At 39.9% G+C, this 12,131-nt stretch overlaps 1 protein-coding gene across 1 annotated transcript in view; it reads right to left on the bottom strand.

Moving 5' to 3' along the window:
• Positions 1-12,131, bottom strand: part of vipr1b (vasoactive intestinal peptide receptor 1b) — a 49,831-nt gene that overhangs the window by 17,234 nt on the left and 20,466 nt on the right. The window contains exons 4-6 of the mRNA XM_023407871.2: positions 8,969-9,069; positions 6,452-6,549; positions 2,024-2,156 (exon numbers count right to left, since the gene is read on the bottom strand). Coding sequence (XP_023263639.1) covers positions 2,024-2,156; positions 6,452-6,549; positions 8,969-9,069 — 332 coding nt within the window. The remainder of the gene's footprint in view (positions 1-2,023; positions 2,157-6,451; positions 6,550-8,968; positions 9,070-12,131) is intronic.

Genomic DNA, 12,131 nt, shown 5'->3' with positions numbered 1-12,131 from the left:
CACACACACACACACACACACACACACACACACACACACACACACACAGAAAGCAACAGTAACCGAGCCAGCAGTTGTAATGGAAGTAATGTCAGGGTCATGATGAGCGCTGTAGCACCAAACCTTCCTCTATAATGTCTTTTTCAGCCAACCCATGACAGCGGCTGGCTCCTGTCAACACAATAGTTCCATTAACACACTGGAGCCGGCCAGAGAGCTCACTAACAAACACACTCTGAGGCTCCACCCCCTCGTTCTCTGGCCTCTGTGGCCTCGTCGTGTAACGTAAACCTCGCGTTCATGGAGCCTGACTGTGGCCTCAGGGGCCCACTGCTCTGTGGTTCAGCGGCATGTCGTGAGCTGGTGGTGGTGGTGGTACAGAAAGCTGACCGGGAGACATCCAGACACTGTCGTTTGATGTAAGTCTAAGCATAAGCGGTTTTGCTTTTTAGCTTAGCTTTTTTTTTTTTTTTCTGTTTTCTACATATATACTTTTTTGAGAGGTACAGAGATGAAATAAAACTTAAGGATGCCAGGCAGGCATTCTGGCATCTGAAGAGCTCTCATATTAAAATATTCAGCACATCTCTCGTTTCTGTTGCCAATAACTCAACCCTCTGAGAAAGAGCCAACATCATCTGGGTATCATGGCTTATTAACATTATCAATATCCATTCAAGTATTCAATTCCCATCTAAAAAAAGGAAATTGCTCTGAGCCTCTCTAAGAAAATAATATTTTTTTAAATACCCAAAGTATTTATTCCACCTTTCTTATGGTACAAAGTCTTAGCATGTTTCCTTTTCACTGCATGTCCAGGTTGCAAATCTTCAATAACTGAATTTAAGGGAAGTTGTATGTTTATGTTAAAAATAAACTTTAGTTTAAATACTTGCAAGCGAACAGTTTGAAATACAATAAAACAGAATGGAAAATACAAGATTTAATTCCATAGATTTGATAAAATCTTAAATCTTAAAGTCTTAATCCGTCTGTAATACATGTTGGTATATTCACCAGATGCAGAGCTGATTATCTAAGCCAGTGGATAACAAGAGAGACAGTCCTCTAAGTACGGAGGTGTTAAAGCATTCAGAGCCTTTTAAACAAACAATAAAACATTCAAATTGCTACTAAAATAGACTGGGAGCCAGTGGAAAAAGATTAAAATGTATGAATCTCAAGATTCAATCTGACCCTGATTCTTGGTGTCACAGTTTGATTCAAAATTGATTTTTCCTTCACCAGTTCTTGATTCAATGATAGAAAAGGGGACACTAGGGTTCAGCTAACAGGTCTTTATTAAACTCGCTGTTTTTCTTAGAGAAAGAAGCAGAAAAAAGGGGATTGAAAGTGAGGAGTTTTTGTTTTTAATTAAATAGTTAACTACATTTAGGAGTCTTCTTAAAGTCTTATGAGAAGTGGATCTTCTGGAGTGTGTGTGTTTGTGTGTGTGTGTGTGTGTGTGTGTGTGTGTGTGTGTGTGTGTGCGGGGGTTGCGGAGCGCTGTTAACCTTAACTCTGCTGCACCTCATTGCTGTACAGACACAGTCAACGTTATTAATAACACAAAAGTTGATTTTTGTCATTTATAGAGCAATAACATTTCTTATCATATAATAATTCCGCTCACACCCCTATGCCATACAATACTCAATTACTTATCAATTTTGGCCTCCACTACAGCATACTGAGAATAGTCACATTGTCTTGTACTAACCTACACCTCGACTTGATTTTGTCTTTGTGATAATGGAAGCGGCTGTTTCACGAAACTACTCCAATTTCCTTCTCGCGTCTTCAAACCAATCCATCGTTTCATCCCCGTTTGGCCTGACATCTCTCATTATGGGGTTTAATGAGGATAATTAGCCGATTAGCTCCGCGTCTCCTCTGCACACCCTGAGCGTTCGGCGTTCACCTGCTGAGCTCCTTAGTTTTGACGTCTTAAAAAGTTCAAGGACACCGACGATCCCAGGGTTTCTCATCCCAAAAAACACCCCGCAGCAAACAATTAACTCACAGAGCCTGTGGAGCAGTTGTCCACCTCGCCGACCTCGTAGAGCACCACATCCTTAACGAACACGGCGATGGCCTTCAGGATAAATGACACAAACAGATGGATGTGGATGTAGTTCCTTGTGCAGTGGAGCTTCCTGGGACACATGGTGAGAGATACAAGACTGCAGGTCAAGACAGGAGACAACACACTCACTTATATTCAATAAAGAGGGCTGTTATGCTTATTATCTAATGTCCATGGAGTTAATAGCTTGAAATGACAGCAAATCAGAGCCCGAATTACCTCATAATTAAGCCTCTTAGTTCCTTTTGTCAGTGTGTGGTTGGCTCTGCTTCAGAGCATAATGAATGCTTTTTATGGTCCTTCACACACCTCCCCAATAAAGATAAGAGGTAGAATCCAAAATTGCGACTCAGAAACATTTTGAAATCCTCAAGCATCCATTTTTGAACACCTCTTGATTTCATTATCATGCTTGAGAAGATCAAATGATTAAAAGGGAGAACGAAGCAGTTGCGTCAAGCCTCCCATTAGCTCCGACTGTTTGTTTACGTCAACGGCGGTTGTTCCCAGGGCGGGGAAATATTTAGCTGCGATCTAACACGAGCCCAATAGCTTAATGTCTCCCTCGGGAGTCATGAAAGTTTCATCTAACCTTATCTCGCAGCCAGGAGAGCTTGTTCACGTTCCGTCGCAGCTGTTTAAAACACCAATTGTCATATGGCCAAATGTCTTCTTCACTTAAAACTGTGACTGTTATTTAATTTAATGCTTGTTTTCTTCAACTGCAGCTGCAATGCAAACGTTAACATTTCTCGCCAGTTCTAAATATGTGGAGCATTTTGTGCCTGAGTGAAATCACAGTCTAAGCGGTCGGACTCAGACTGAGAAAGAGTGACCCTCAGCAGAATGAAAGTGATGAACCATCACATGTTACCATTTAGTTTTTTGTGCTTTGAGTGCAAATGAAGGCTCTTATCTGTATCATTATGCTAGTGCTGCACGGATACAATAAGCTACTGGTCACCACAGACTCTAATTTCCCACAACAGAGATTATTGTTCGTTTTAGCTGAGAATCAGAATCAAATTTACCACAAGTATAATTTCCTGTTGAGAGGAGATGCACCTTGGTGCACAGAAAGAAACATTTTCTTTTAAGGCTCCATTGCTGAAAGCACAAAGAATGAATGACAGCATTTAATCATCTAAAGAACGTTTCCAAAGCGAGGCCAATTCTCTCTCAGAGCATCACAGAAAGACTGATGCACATTTTCATCATTAGCAGGATCGACTATTGTGACGCTCTCCTGTCGTTTACTGTAGAATGCAATAAATCAGCTGCAATTAATCCAAAAATCTGCTGCATGACCGCTGACTTAGAACAAAAAGGAGAGCACACACTAAACCTATTCTAAAGTCTTTCCGCTGGTTATCTACTAACTTTCATATTGATTTTAAAATTCTTTTATTAATCTATGGAGGCATTAGATTATGGACCAGGAACACCCCTCAGATCCTCCTCTTCCTCTCTTTTAGCTGTTCCCCAAAGCAGAACAAAAACATCTGGTGACGCTGCTCTCAGCCATTAAGCTTCAAGACACTGGACACGACTTCTAGAGCAGTGGTTCTCAAACTTTTTCACATCAAGGACACCTACACTGACACAAATTAGACCACGGACGCCCATCTGATCTGATTTTGTCCCAGGGTCCCCGATCTAATAAGATTTTTATTTTGAGATGTTTTATTACATGAAGTGTTTTAACCCTATGACCAAAATAGTCATACAGTCTGTCACTGTGTTACTTATTGATGCAATTATAGTGAAAATAAGTAATTCCCCTTTTTGGACCCCCAAGAACTCCCTCAAGGACCCCATTTTGAGAACCACTGTTCTAGAGGATTTGAGAGGAGCTGAAAATATAGATATTTTTATATGTAAACAAAACCCCCCATCTATTCTAGTCTAACTTACTGGTTTATAATTGTTTTTGTTTTTATTTAAACTTATTTTATTCATTATCATCATCGTTCTTTGTTTCATTTTGTTTTATAAAAACATTTTTATTATTGATCATTATTTATTTTATTCTATTATATTCATTTAACATTTTACTGTTTATTTGCTTGAACAGTGAATTGTTTTATTTTTGCGTCTGGTCATTTACATGAGCATCGTTTATGGGATTATTCAGACACATTAATCAACAACAAACCAAACACTCTGATTTGTATATTTGCCATTGTGTTACAACACAATATAATGACATCATACAAATTTAAACAGCCCACATATAACAACCCAGTGGACATTCAACACTGGACATGAAATGCATATATGTAAATATATGTACAGCTTCGACTAGATATGCAACAATTCATGTCAGTTCACACGCTGTATGACCGATTTAGTTCAATAATAAATAAATCATATATAGGCTGTATTCAATGAAAAGAATAAGACTCATCAATCAACCTATTTAACCAAACTATTCATAATCATTCACATTTACACAGGTAGCAGGTGCCCTATACACAGTAGGCGCAACTATGGAATTACCAGCTTGCTAAAACTTACCATTGAGGCCCATTTGTTGAGGCTTATATTTCAACACATTGTGTTTAACCAGCACAAATGTGGCCGACAGTCACCTACCTGTGAATCTGTAATGTCTTTTAAGAACAGGTGTGACTCTCCCTGTCCCACTGAAACCCCTTCCCATTGTCCCCCAAGCTAGGCTCACCTCCCACCGCCCTGTCATAACTCTCCTTCAGGCTCAAATCTGTTGGTTGCCTTTAATTTCATGCGTTCAGTTTTTAATTTATTACCCTGACCTCGGTCTGGCATGTGCCACTGATTCGCGAGAGCAAAGAAAACTCTCTAGTGGTCACACTTTCACACCTTGTGCAGGAATTGTGGCAAACATGAAAAGTAGCTCTGTGTGACTAACTCAGCAGTAAACAGTGTCGTGGCAGAGGCTGAATATAGGACGCATGAAAAATGCTGCCAAAAAAACAATTTCTTAGAACGTAAGAGAGACTAGAATTACAGTCCAGTTGCAGTTTACCTGCATGTTTGTCCAGAACCATATATAAATATATATATACACACTGTATATATGTAGAGCAGACATTATAGGAATTCAATAACTGATCACAGTGAATAATTTTTAGTGAGAAATACGCTGTCTTTAATTTAAGAGACCGTTATTACAGTGGAGAACTGAGGACTTGTAGGGAGCTATTTCACATGGTGCAACAACAATCACCTGAAGCTTAATATCAGCTGAACCGATGAGCTTATGGTGGACTCCCGGAAAAACAGGAGGCCTCGTGTCCTGGTGGCCATTCAGGGAGAAGAAGTGAAGAAGGGCAGATCAAGGCATTCCTGAGATCTTGCTTTCAAAAGGCCAAAAATATGTTTTGTTTGAGGTCACAGCGACTTTGCCACCACCTGATGACCTTTGACCACCGAAATCTAATCAGTTAATTTTTGAGTCCAAGTGAACGTTGGTGCCAGATTTGAAGAAATTCCCTCAAGGCGTAACTGAGGTACTGCAGTCAAAAGAATGGGACGCAGCCTATACGTACTGGAGAACCTGAGAACATAACGCCTCGACTGTTGCCAGCAGGGAGGCATAAAAAGAGTGTTTCTGTACTTACATGTAGAACATCCGTCTTCTTTTAGACGTAAAAAGATTTTTGTCACTTCTTTGTAACCTTTTTGGGGGTTAAACGTTATAAGTGATATAGGGGAATGGCCTATGACAAAGAGGAAGAAATCTACAGCATTATGTCAGTCACGCTCGTGTACCATATTGTCTCCTATCCTTTACAGTGAAAACGCTGCGCTCTAAAGCTGTGATCTCAGCCACTCTTGATATCAAAAGTGTAATTATTGTTGAGGAGCTTACAATAAAACCCTGACTTGTCAAACAGGAAACATCAATCTCTTTAAACCCACTATACTTCAGATGTATAATCTCCAAACCACTGCAGACGTGCGTCATCGGAAGATCAAGGTTCATCAATTTTGAGTGACAATTAATTTCATTCAGGAATTATCCGTCTCTTTCTTCGCGTCTTTCACAGTTAAACATAAGCCTCCTCTTTCTGCTCGGGTGTGAGGCTGCATTTATCAGAGATGATCAAATCACAGTGAAAAATGTTTGATGTTTGACGTTGAAATGTTGCCTATATCATATCATGCAGCAGGGAAAATGTCAGTGTGCTTTATGGTAAACTGCTCCTACTAATTCCCCACACATAGTGTCCTGCAGCACTGACTGACTGCTTCTGTTTCATCCCATCCTCTTATCCTTTTCTTTTTAAACAAGTGACCACATGAGGCCAGGAAAAAGATTTATCTACAGTTTGAGGAACCTCTCTGACAGAACACGTCTTACTGCGTTGTATCTCTACGTACCTGAAGATGCAGAGGATCACAATAGCCGTGGTGAGAGAGATGAGGGAAACACTGTGGCCAATGGTGTAGCCAATCTTCACTTGCCAGAAAAACTTGCCCTGCAAAAAAAAAAATAAAAAAAATAAAGAAACAGCATCAATATAAGTCATGGTGAAGAAACCAGACACATAAATGGCTAAGAGCTTATTTTGTGTTTACTCACAGTAATATTTAATCAGAGACCGATTAAATTTCTCATTGCATGAGTGTTTTCCACAGAGCCTTTGGGATAATATTCAGTAATGTTTTTAAAAGAAAAAAAAGAAAGTTTCAGCCTAGTTGAAACTTGAATGCCATTTGGGTTTGTCTGTCACATCAGTCGCTGCGCATCGAGCCTGTTGAACTCTGTGCCCTGACAGTCTCAATCATAACCAGAGGAGAGGATTATAGCTACAATTTAATTGGAGATTCTACCCGGATGGTATCGTTTTACTTTCAATTCAGTGATTCAAGAGGAATAAAAGAAAAGAAAAAAATCACCCTTTTTTTAAACTACTCCCTACACAAAGACATGTGGCCTGTGATTCGGAGTAATGGCTTTATACTATTCTAACAGATCACAAGGTTAAGATCAACACCAGAGCTGAGGACGACACCTCTTCTTTCTTATCCTTCATGAAATCTAATACATGCAATGAAAAATTGAAAATCAGCTAGACACAATCGGGCAACTAACAGTTGTTGTCTAATATACTTTATTAGCCTAGTGGATTTTAGAAAAGCACTGGCTTCAGTCGCTACATAAACATTTAGATCCTTTCAGAGTAGCATCTGTCATGGCACTGTATGTTTTGCGCTTGATGAAAATGAGATTAAGAGCTCTGAATCCTGTGGCACATGGACTTATCAAGTATGCAGAAAGATGGACAGCAAATTCCTTTTAGAGTACTTCAGCAGCCAGGTCCCTCTTGACTTCCTGCTTCCGTGGATGTGAGAGCAGAATGCCCACCAAGAAGGCTTTTACCACCCTGTACTGCACATCCACTCTTCACCCTGCTCCACTTTCGTCAACACAGACAAGATTAGCTCTCTCTGCATTTAAACTAAACAAAATAAGACCAACATTTGATGTATTTATTCCCTTCCTGCCCCTGAAGGCAACATGAATAACCTCTAATGACTCATAATGCCTGATAACAGAGGCAGGAATTACTAACTGACCCGGCCTTGTCAATGAAAATCAAGTGTGTTGTGCTTCAAAGACATGTGCCTGCTACAGCGGATAAATAAGGATGTTGACTTATCCTACTGGTACATTCACTTTCAATGAAGTTAGTTTTTTTTTTTCTTTTAGGGTCATGGATTCTTTGTATAAGATCTTAAAGGAATAGTTCAACAGTGTGGAAATTCATTAATTAACCTTCATGTTGAGAGTTCAATTATGCTATCACTCACCTGTCGGTGGGTTTAAGTGGATAGTTAACACTGCAATAAATAATTATGTGTAATGTGAAAGGGAGCGGCCACAGTTACAAACCCGTACATACTTATCACCGACTCTGTCCTCACTGCCAGGTTAGCCACTAGCTAATGACATAGTGTGGCATTCAGAGGTTTAAGAGCCAAATAAGATAGATACTGGAGACCAAAATCAGAGTTAAAAAGTCAGGTGACCAGTAACGCAACTCAGAATAAATGCTAATGTGTTTATATTTAAAATTGTGTTTACAGCTTGCTTGCACTTTCTCCAAATCGATAAAAAAAAATTCCACAGCTATTGCAGGTTAAAGTGCAGATATAGCAGACGATTAGCTTAGCCTAGCATAGAGGCAGGGGGGACACAGCTAGCGTGGCTGCCCTCTATTTTCAAAAATACATCTACCAGTAACTCGCAACGCTTTCTAACATGGTGTTAGTCAATTGTTTAATCCCTACACAAACAGAAATGTACAACGTAATTTAAAAATTTCTGTTTAAACAATATGAGACACAATATGTTAATTAGGGAGCCCCAAATTTTGTGGTAAGCATACTTTTTAGCTTTGGACAAAGCAAAGCTAGCTGTTTTCCCCTGCTTCCAGTCTTAATGTTAAGCTAGGCTAGGCTAATCGCAAGGTAGCTCCAGCTCCATTCCACTCCAAGCAAATTTCTTAAAAAGTATTCATTTAATAAAACTCAACAGATTACTTGAGTTTCCCTCATTTGAAGCCCTAATGTGGCCATTCAAACTGTTTTAGATTGTTGGTACATCAAGTCATGTCACAAAGCCAGTTGAGGGGATTCATGAGAAAAACACAACAAAAAGGATGGAATGAAGGCACAGAAAAAACACGAGGGAAACACTTGAGTCGTGAAACCAACAATCAGTAAAGCCACTTTTCTGATAGACCCGACAACACCCACCCACAGAGAAAAATAAAGACATTCTGGTCCCATCCTTCCTGCCCACTGGCTCTTCATTTGGTTTCCCACTGTGTCACTGTAGGACCATCAGGTATCTGTCCCGCTGCCTCTTATAGACTATGGTGGTTTACTTACATCGTCGCTAGTGCTGTTGAGATTGTATCCACAGTTCACTGCAATGTCAATAGGCCTCATCTCAGTCCAGCCGTTTGCTGTGCAGGTTTTGGAGAGATTACCTGGAGACACAGATGACATAGAGAGGTCACCCGGGCCACCCAGGCTGTAGATTTCTCTTTTATCTCCTCACCAGTTTAATTTAAAATTGACGCAACACTCCGTGATCTGTGTGACATACTGTAACTTTGTGACTGACCTCATACATTGGTTAGGTCACTGCAAACAGCTAGAAGACCTCAAGCTCCAGAAACCACTGTGCGACTCTCTCCCACTAATGTGAGCCGTTATTGACTTGTGCATTACCTGTGCCTGCACAAAAGCACTTGGCTGTTACAGACGCTGACATTCTGAACCCCATCTTGTCTACTTGTACATCACTGCTCAATATGTTACATTAATAAAATAGGATATATATATATATAAATTGCTAAAAACATAGGTTGTCAAATACAGTATTATAAAACACACTTCATATAATTTCCCCAGCATTAGAAATAACCTGCTATATTTCTAAACCAAAAAAAGACTGTTTGTACTTAATTGCAGTTGAAAAGCTCTGTGAAAAGAGCACCAGAAATAGTCTGATATTTGGTTTATTCATGGGATTTATTCATGGTTTATTCATTTGCGGGGCATCAAAGGTTCATGTAAATAGCTTAACTGGAATGAGACCTTAACCACAATGTGACCGACAGCTAAGTTGCTCTGTGCGTGTAAATGTAGCCAATTAGGACCAAATGTTATCATATGCAGGTAATGAGCAGTGGGGGAAAGAACGTCCAGTAGGAGGTCGGTATTTGTTCAGTCAGAGAAAAGGTCATGTGATTGAAATGTCATGTTTTTTTTTTTTAATCTCTGCTGTGGCTGTATTTGAGCATCATGCTGGGATGATGTGAACTCTCCCTTATCTCTTCCTCTCATTTTATCCTAAATACCTTCCTCTATTAACTAAACACACTTTCATGGATGTGTAGGTTTGCTGCACACACACACACACACACACACACACACACACACACACACACACACACACACACACACACACACAGCTTCAGTATCATTAAACCAACATCCTGCACTTTCCTCTGCTGTCACCAAGGAACTTTTCAGAGGTTTTTGGAGGTGGTGCTGTAGGAAGGCGTGGGCTGAATCCTCCTGAGGCTCCTGAATGAAACATTGAGTAAAGTAGATGTGAAGTCATCTTTCAGGCCCTTGGACTCTGTGTTCATTTGTAGTCTGAATGGTATGCTACCATTCTTTTCAACAGATTTATTTCTGCATTGCAGAATATTGCGGAAGGGAAGACAGAGGGAGGAATGAGGAGGAAAAAAAAAAAAAAAGCACCTGATAGCAAAGTCACTGCACTTGAATTCAAGGCTGTTTCACAGACGGACAAATCTTCTTGATAGAATATTTGAACAGACTTAATCATTTTAGTGCTCGAAAAGCCTGAATTGCCTTTTTCTACCAAAAGAATGCCTTTGTTTTCATGTGCACAGCAGCATGTCTCTGTAAGTACTCTCTGGATCAGGTATAGGCAAGTAAACATTAACCACAAAGTACAGCTGAAGTCAATGGGAATGTCTTTAGTATTTAGTCATAAACTGAAGTATTGGAGAAATCAACAACTACAAAAAAACTATTCAACATCTACATTTCTAACGCTACCATTCGATAATTTTTGTCTTTTACTCTTTAGTTGACAATCTTGCTACATTTTTTCTGAGTTTTTTTTTTTTTTTGTTCTTATAATTTCTTTACTCAGACAGAGATGAAGCCACAATATTGTATCCACAAATGACAGAGAAGAGCAGAAGACTGCAACCTCCGAGAGTCCCATTACTACTGCTAACAGCTTGATCTGTGCATTCTCATGCAGGAGGAGCATTTCATCAAATTAAGTCCTAAATGATGCGGCTCCTGATTCAAGCAGCAACAGTCTCTCTCGTGTGTAACAGCAAAAAAAGAAAAGAAAAAGCAGAAGTGGAGCTCTGTCATTGGCCACAGCATCAAGCCATTTGCAGAGGAAAAAAAATGACCCTGCCATGCTGAGTCATGGTCACCTGGGACAACACGTCTTTTCATACAGGGTGCATGCTCAGTGGTAAGTCTAACCTAAAAGTACAGTGCAGTAAACCTCCGGTCATTCCTGTGGTGAATTAATGTGCCCTTAGCAAATAACCAGCAGAGGACAAACAAAGAGCATTTTTTCTTTGTGTTTATCTCTCAATATAAACATCCCTGTTTGTTTTTGTCTGGTCATCTCTGTGAAAAAACGGTCAGTGTCGACTGCAGCATGTCCAGCAGTGCGCTGAGAGACAGACTGCACCGGCAAACCCTTATGCTTATGATTGCATGTGTAGCATGAGTGATGACGTACATGTTTTCAGATTAGACAAATAAAGTTTTCAGACATGGTGTTGCACAGGAGTGGCATCAGCTTGTTGGAAAATGATTTTTTTTTTTTAGGATATTGCATATTTGTCAGTGTCTGCCTGAAAAACTCAATAAGTGCAAAAAAAGAGACTTGGAAACTAAAGTGTTAGGATACCTGGACGTTTCCCTCCGCAGTACTGGAGGTGCTCCCAGTTTGGTGTCGACTTTGAGATCAGACAATATGATGTTGGTTGAAATGTCAGAGAATCACCAAAGTCTCTAACACTGATCATCTGGGGAACAAAAATATTTGTAGGATATGTAGACAAATGGAGAAGCTGTGAGGCTTTATAGTTCTCTCGCTTTCTTTTTTCATTTATTACACAACTACACGTGTCAACAAGTCCAACACCATGAATGTCTTTGAGGACAGACTGAAAATATAAACTGTTATCCCCGTTTTTAACATGTTACCAGACCCCCCCCCCCCTTTGTGTGCATGCCCAAACATAATACACTCAAAATAAAAAGATGACTGTTCTTCAAGCATTTCAATTACAAGCAACACAGGTCTCCTGTGAGAGGTAATTCTTTTTAAAGCCACAGAGGCACAAACATGCGTGAAAAAGAGAATATTAGGCCTGTAGTAGTTCCCTTTTGTGTGGAAAACACTTTGGAGCCATCACACAAGTCTGCACCAGTTATTTGTCAACAGCTGCAGGTAGTTGCAGTGATATGGGGGGGG

This window comes from Seriola lalandi, unplaced genomic scaffold (assembly GCF_002814215.2).
Source record: "Seriola lalandi dorsalis isolate HSWRI2012SDOR001 ecotype SW California unplaced genomic scaffold, Sedor1 jcf7180002054351, whole genome shotgun sequence".
Lineage (NCBI taxonomy): Eukaryota > Metazoa > Chordata > Actinopteri > Carangiformes > Carangidae > Seriola > Seriola lalandi.
The sequence above is the reverse complement of the archived record's forward strand: the minus strand, read 5'-3'. Positions and strand labels throughout refer to the sequence as shown.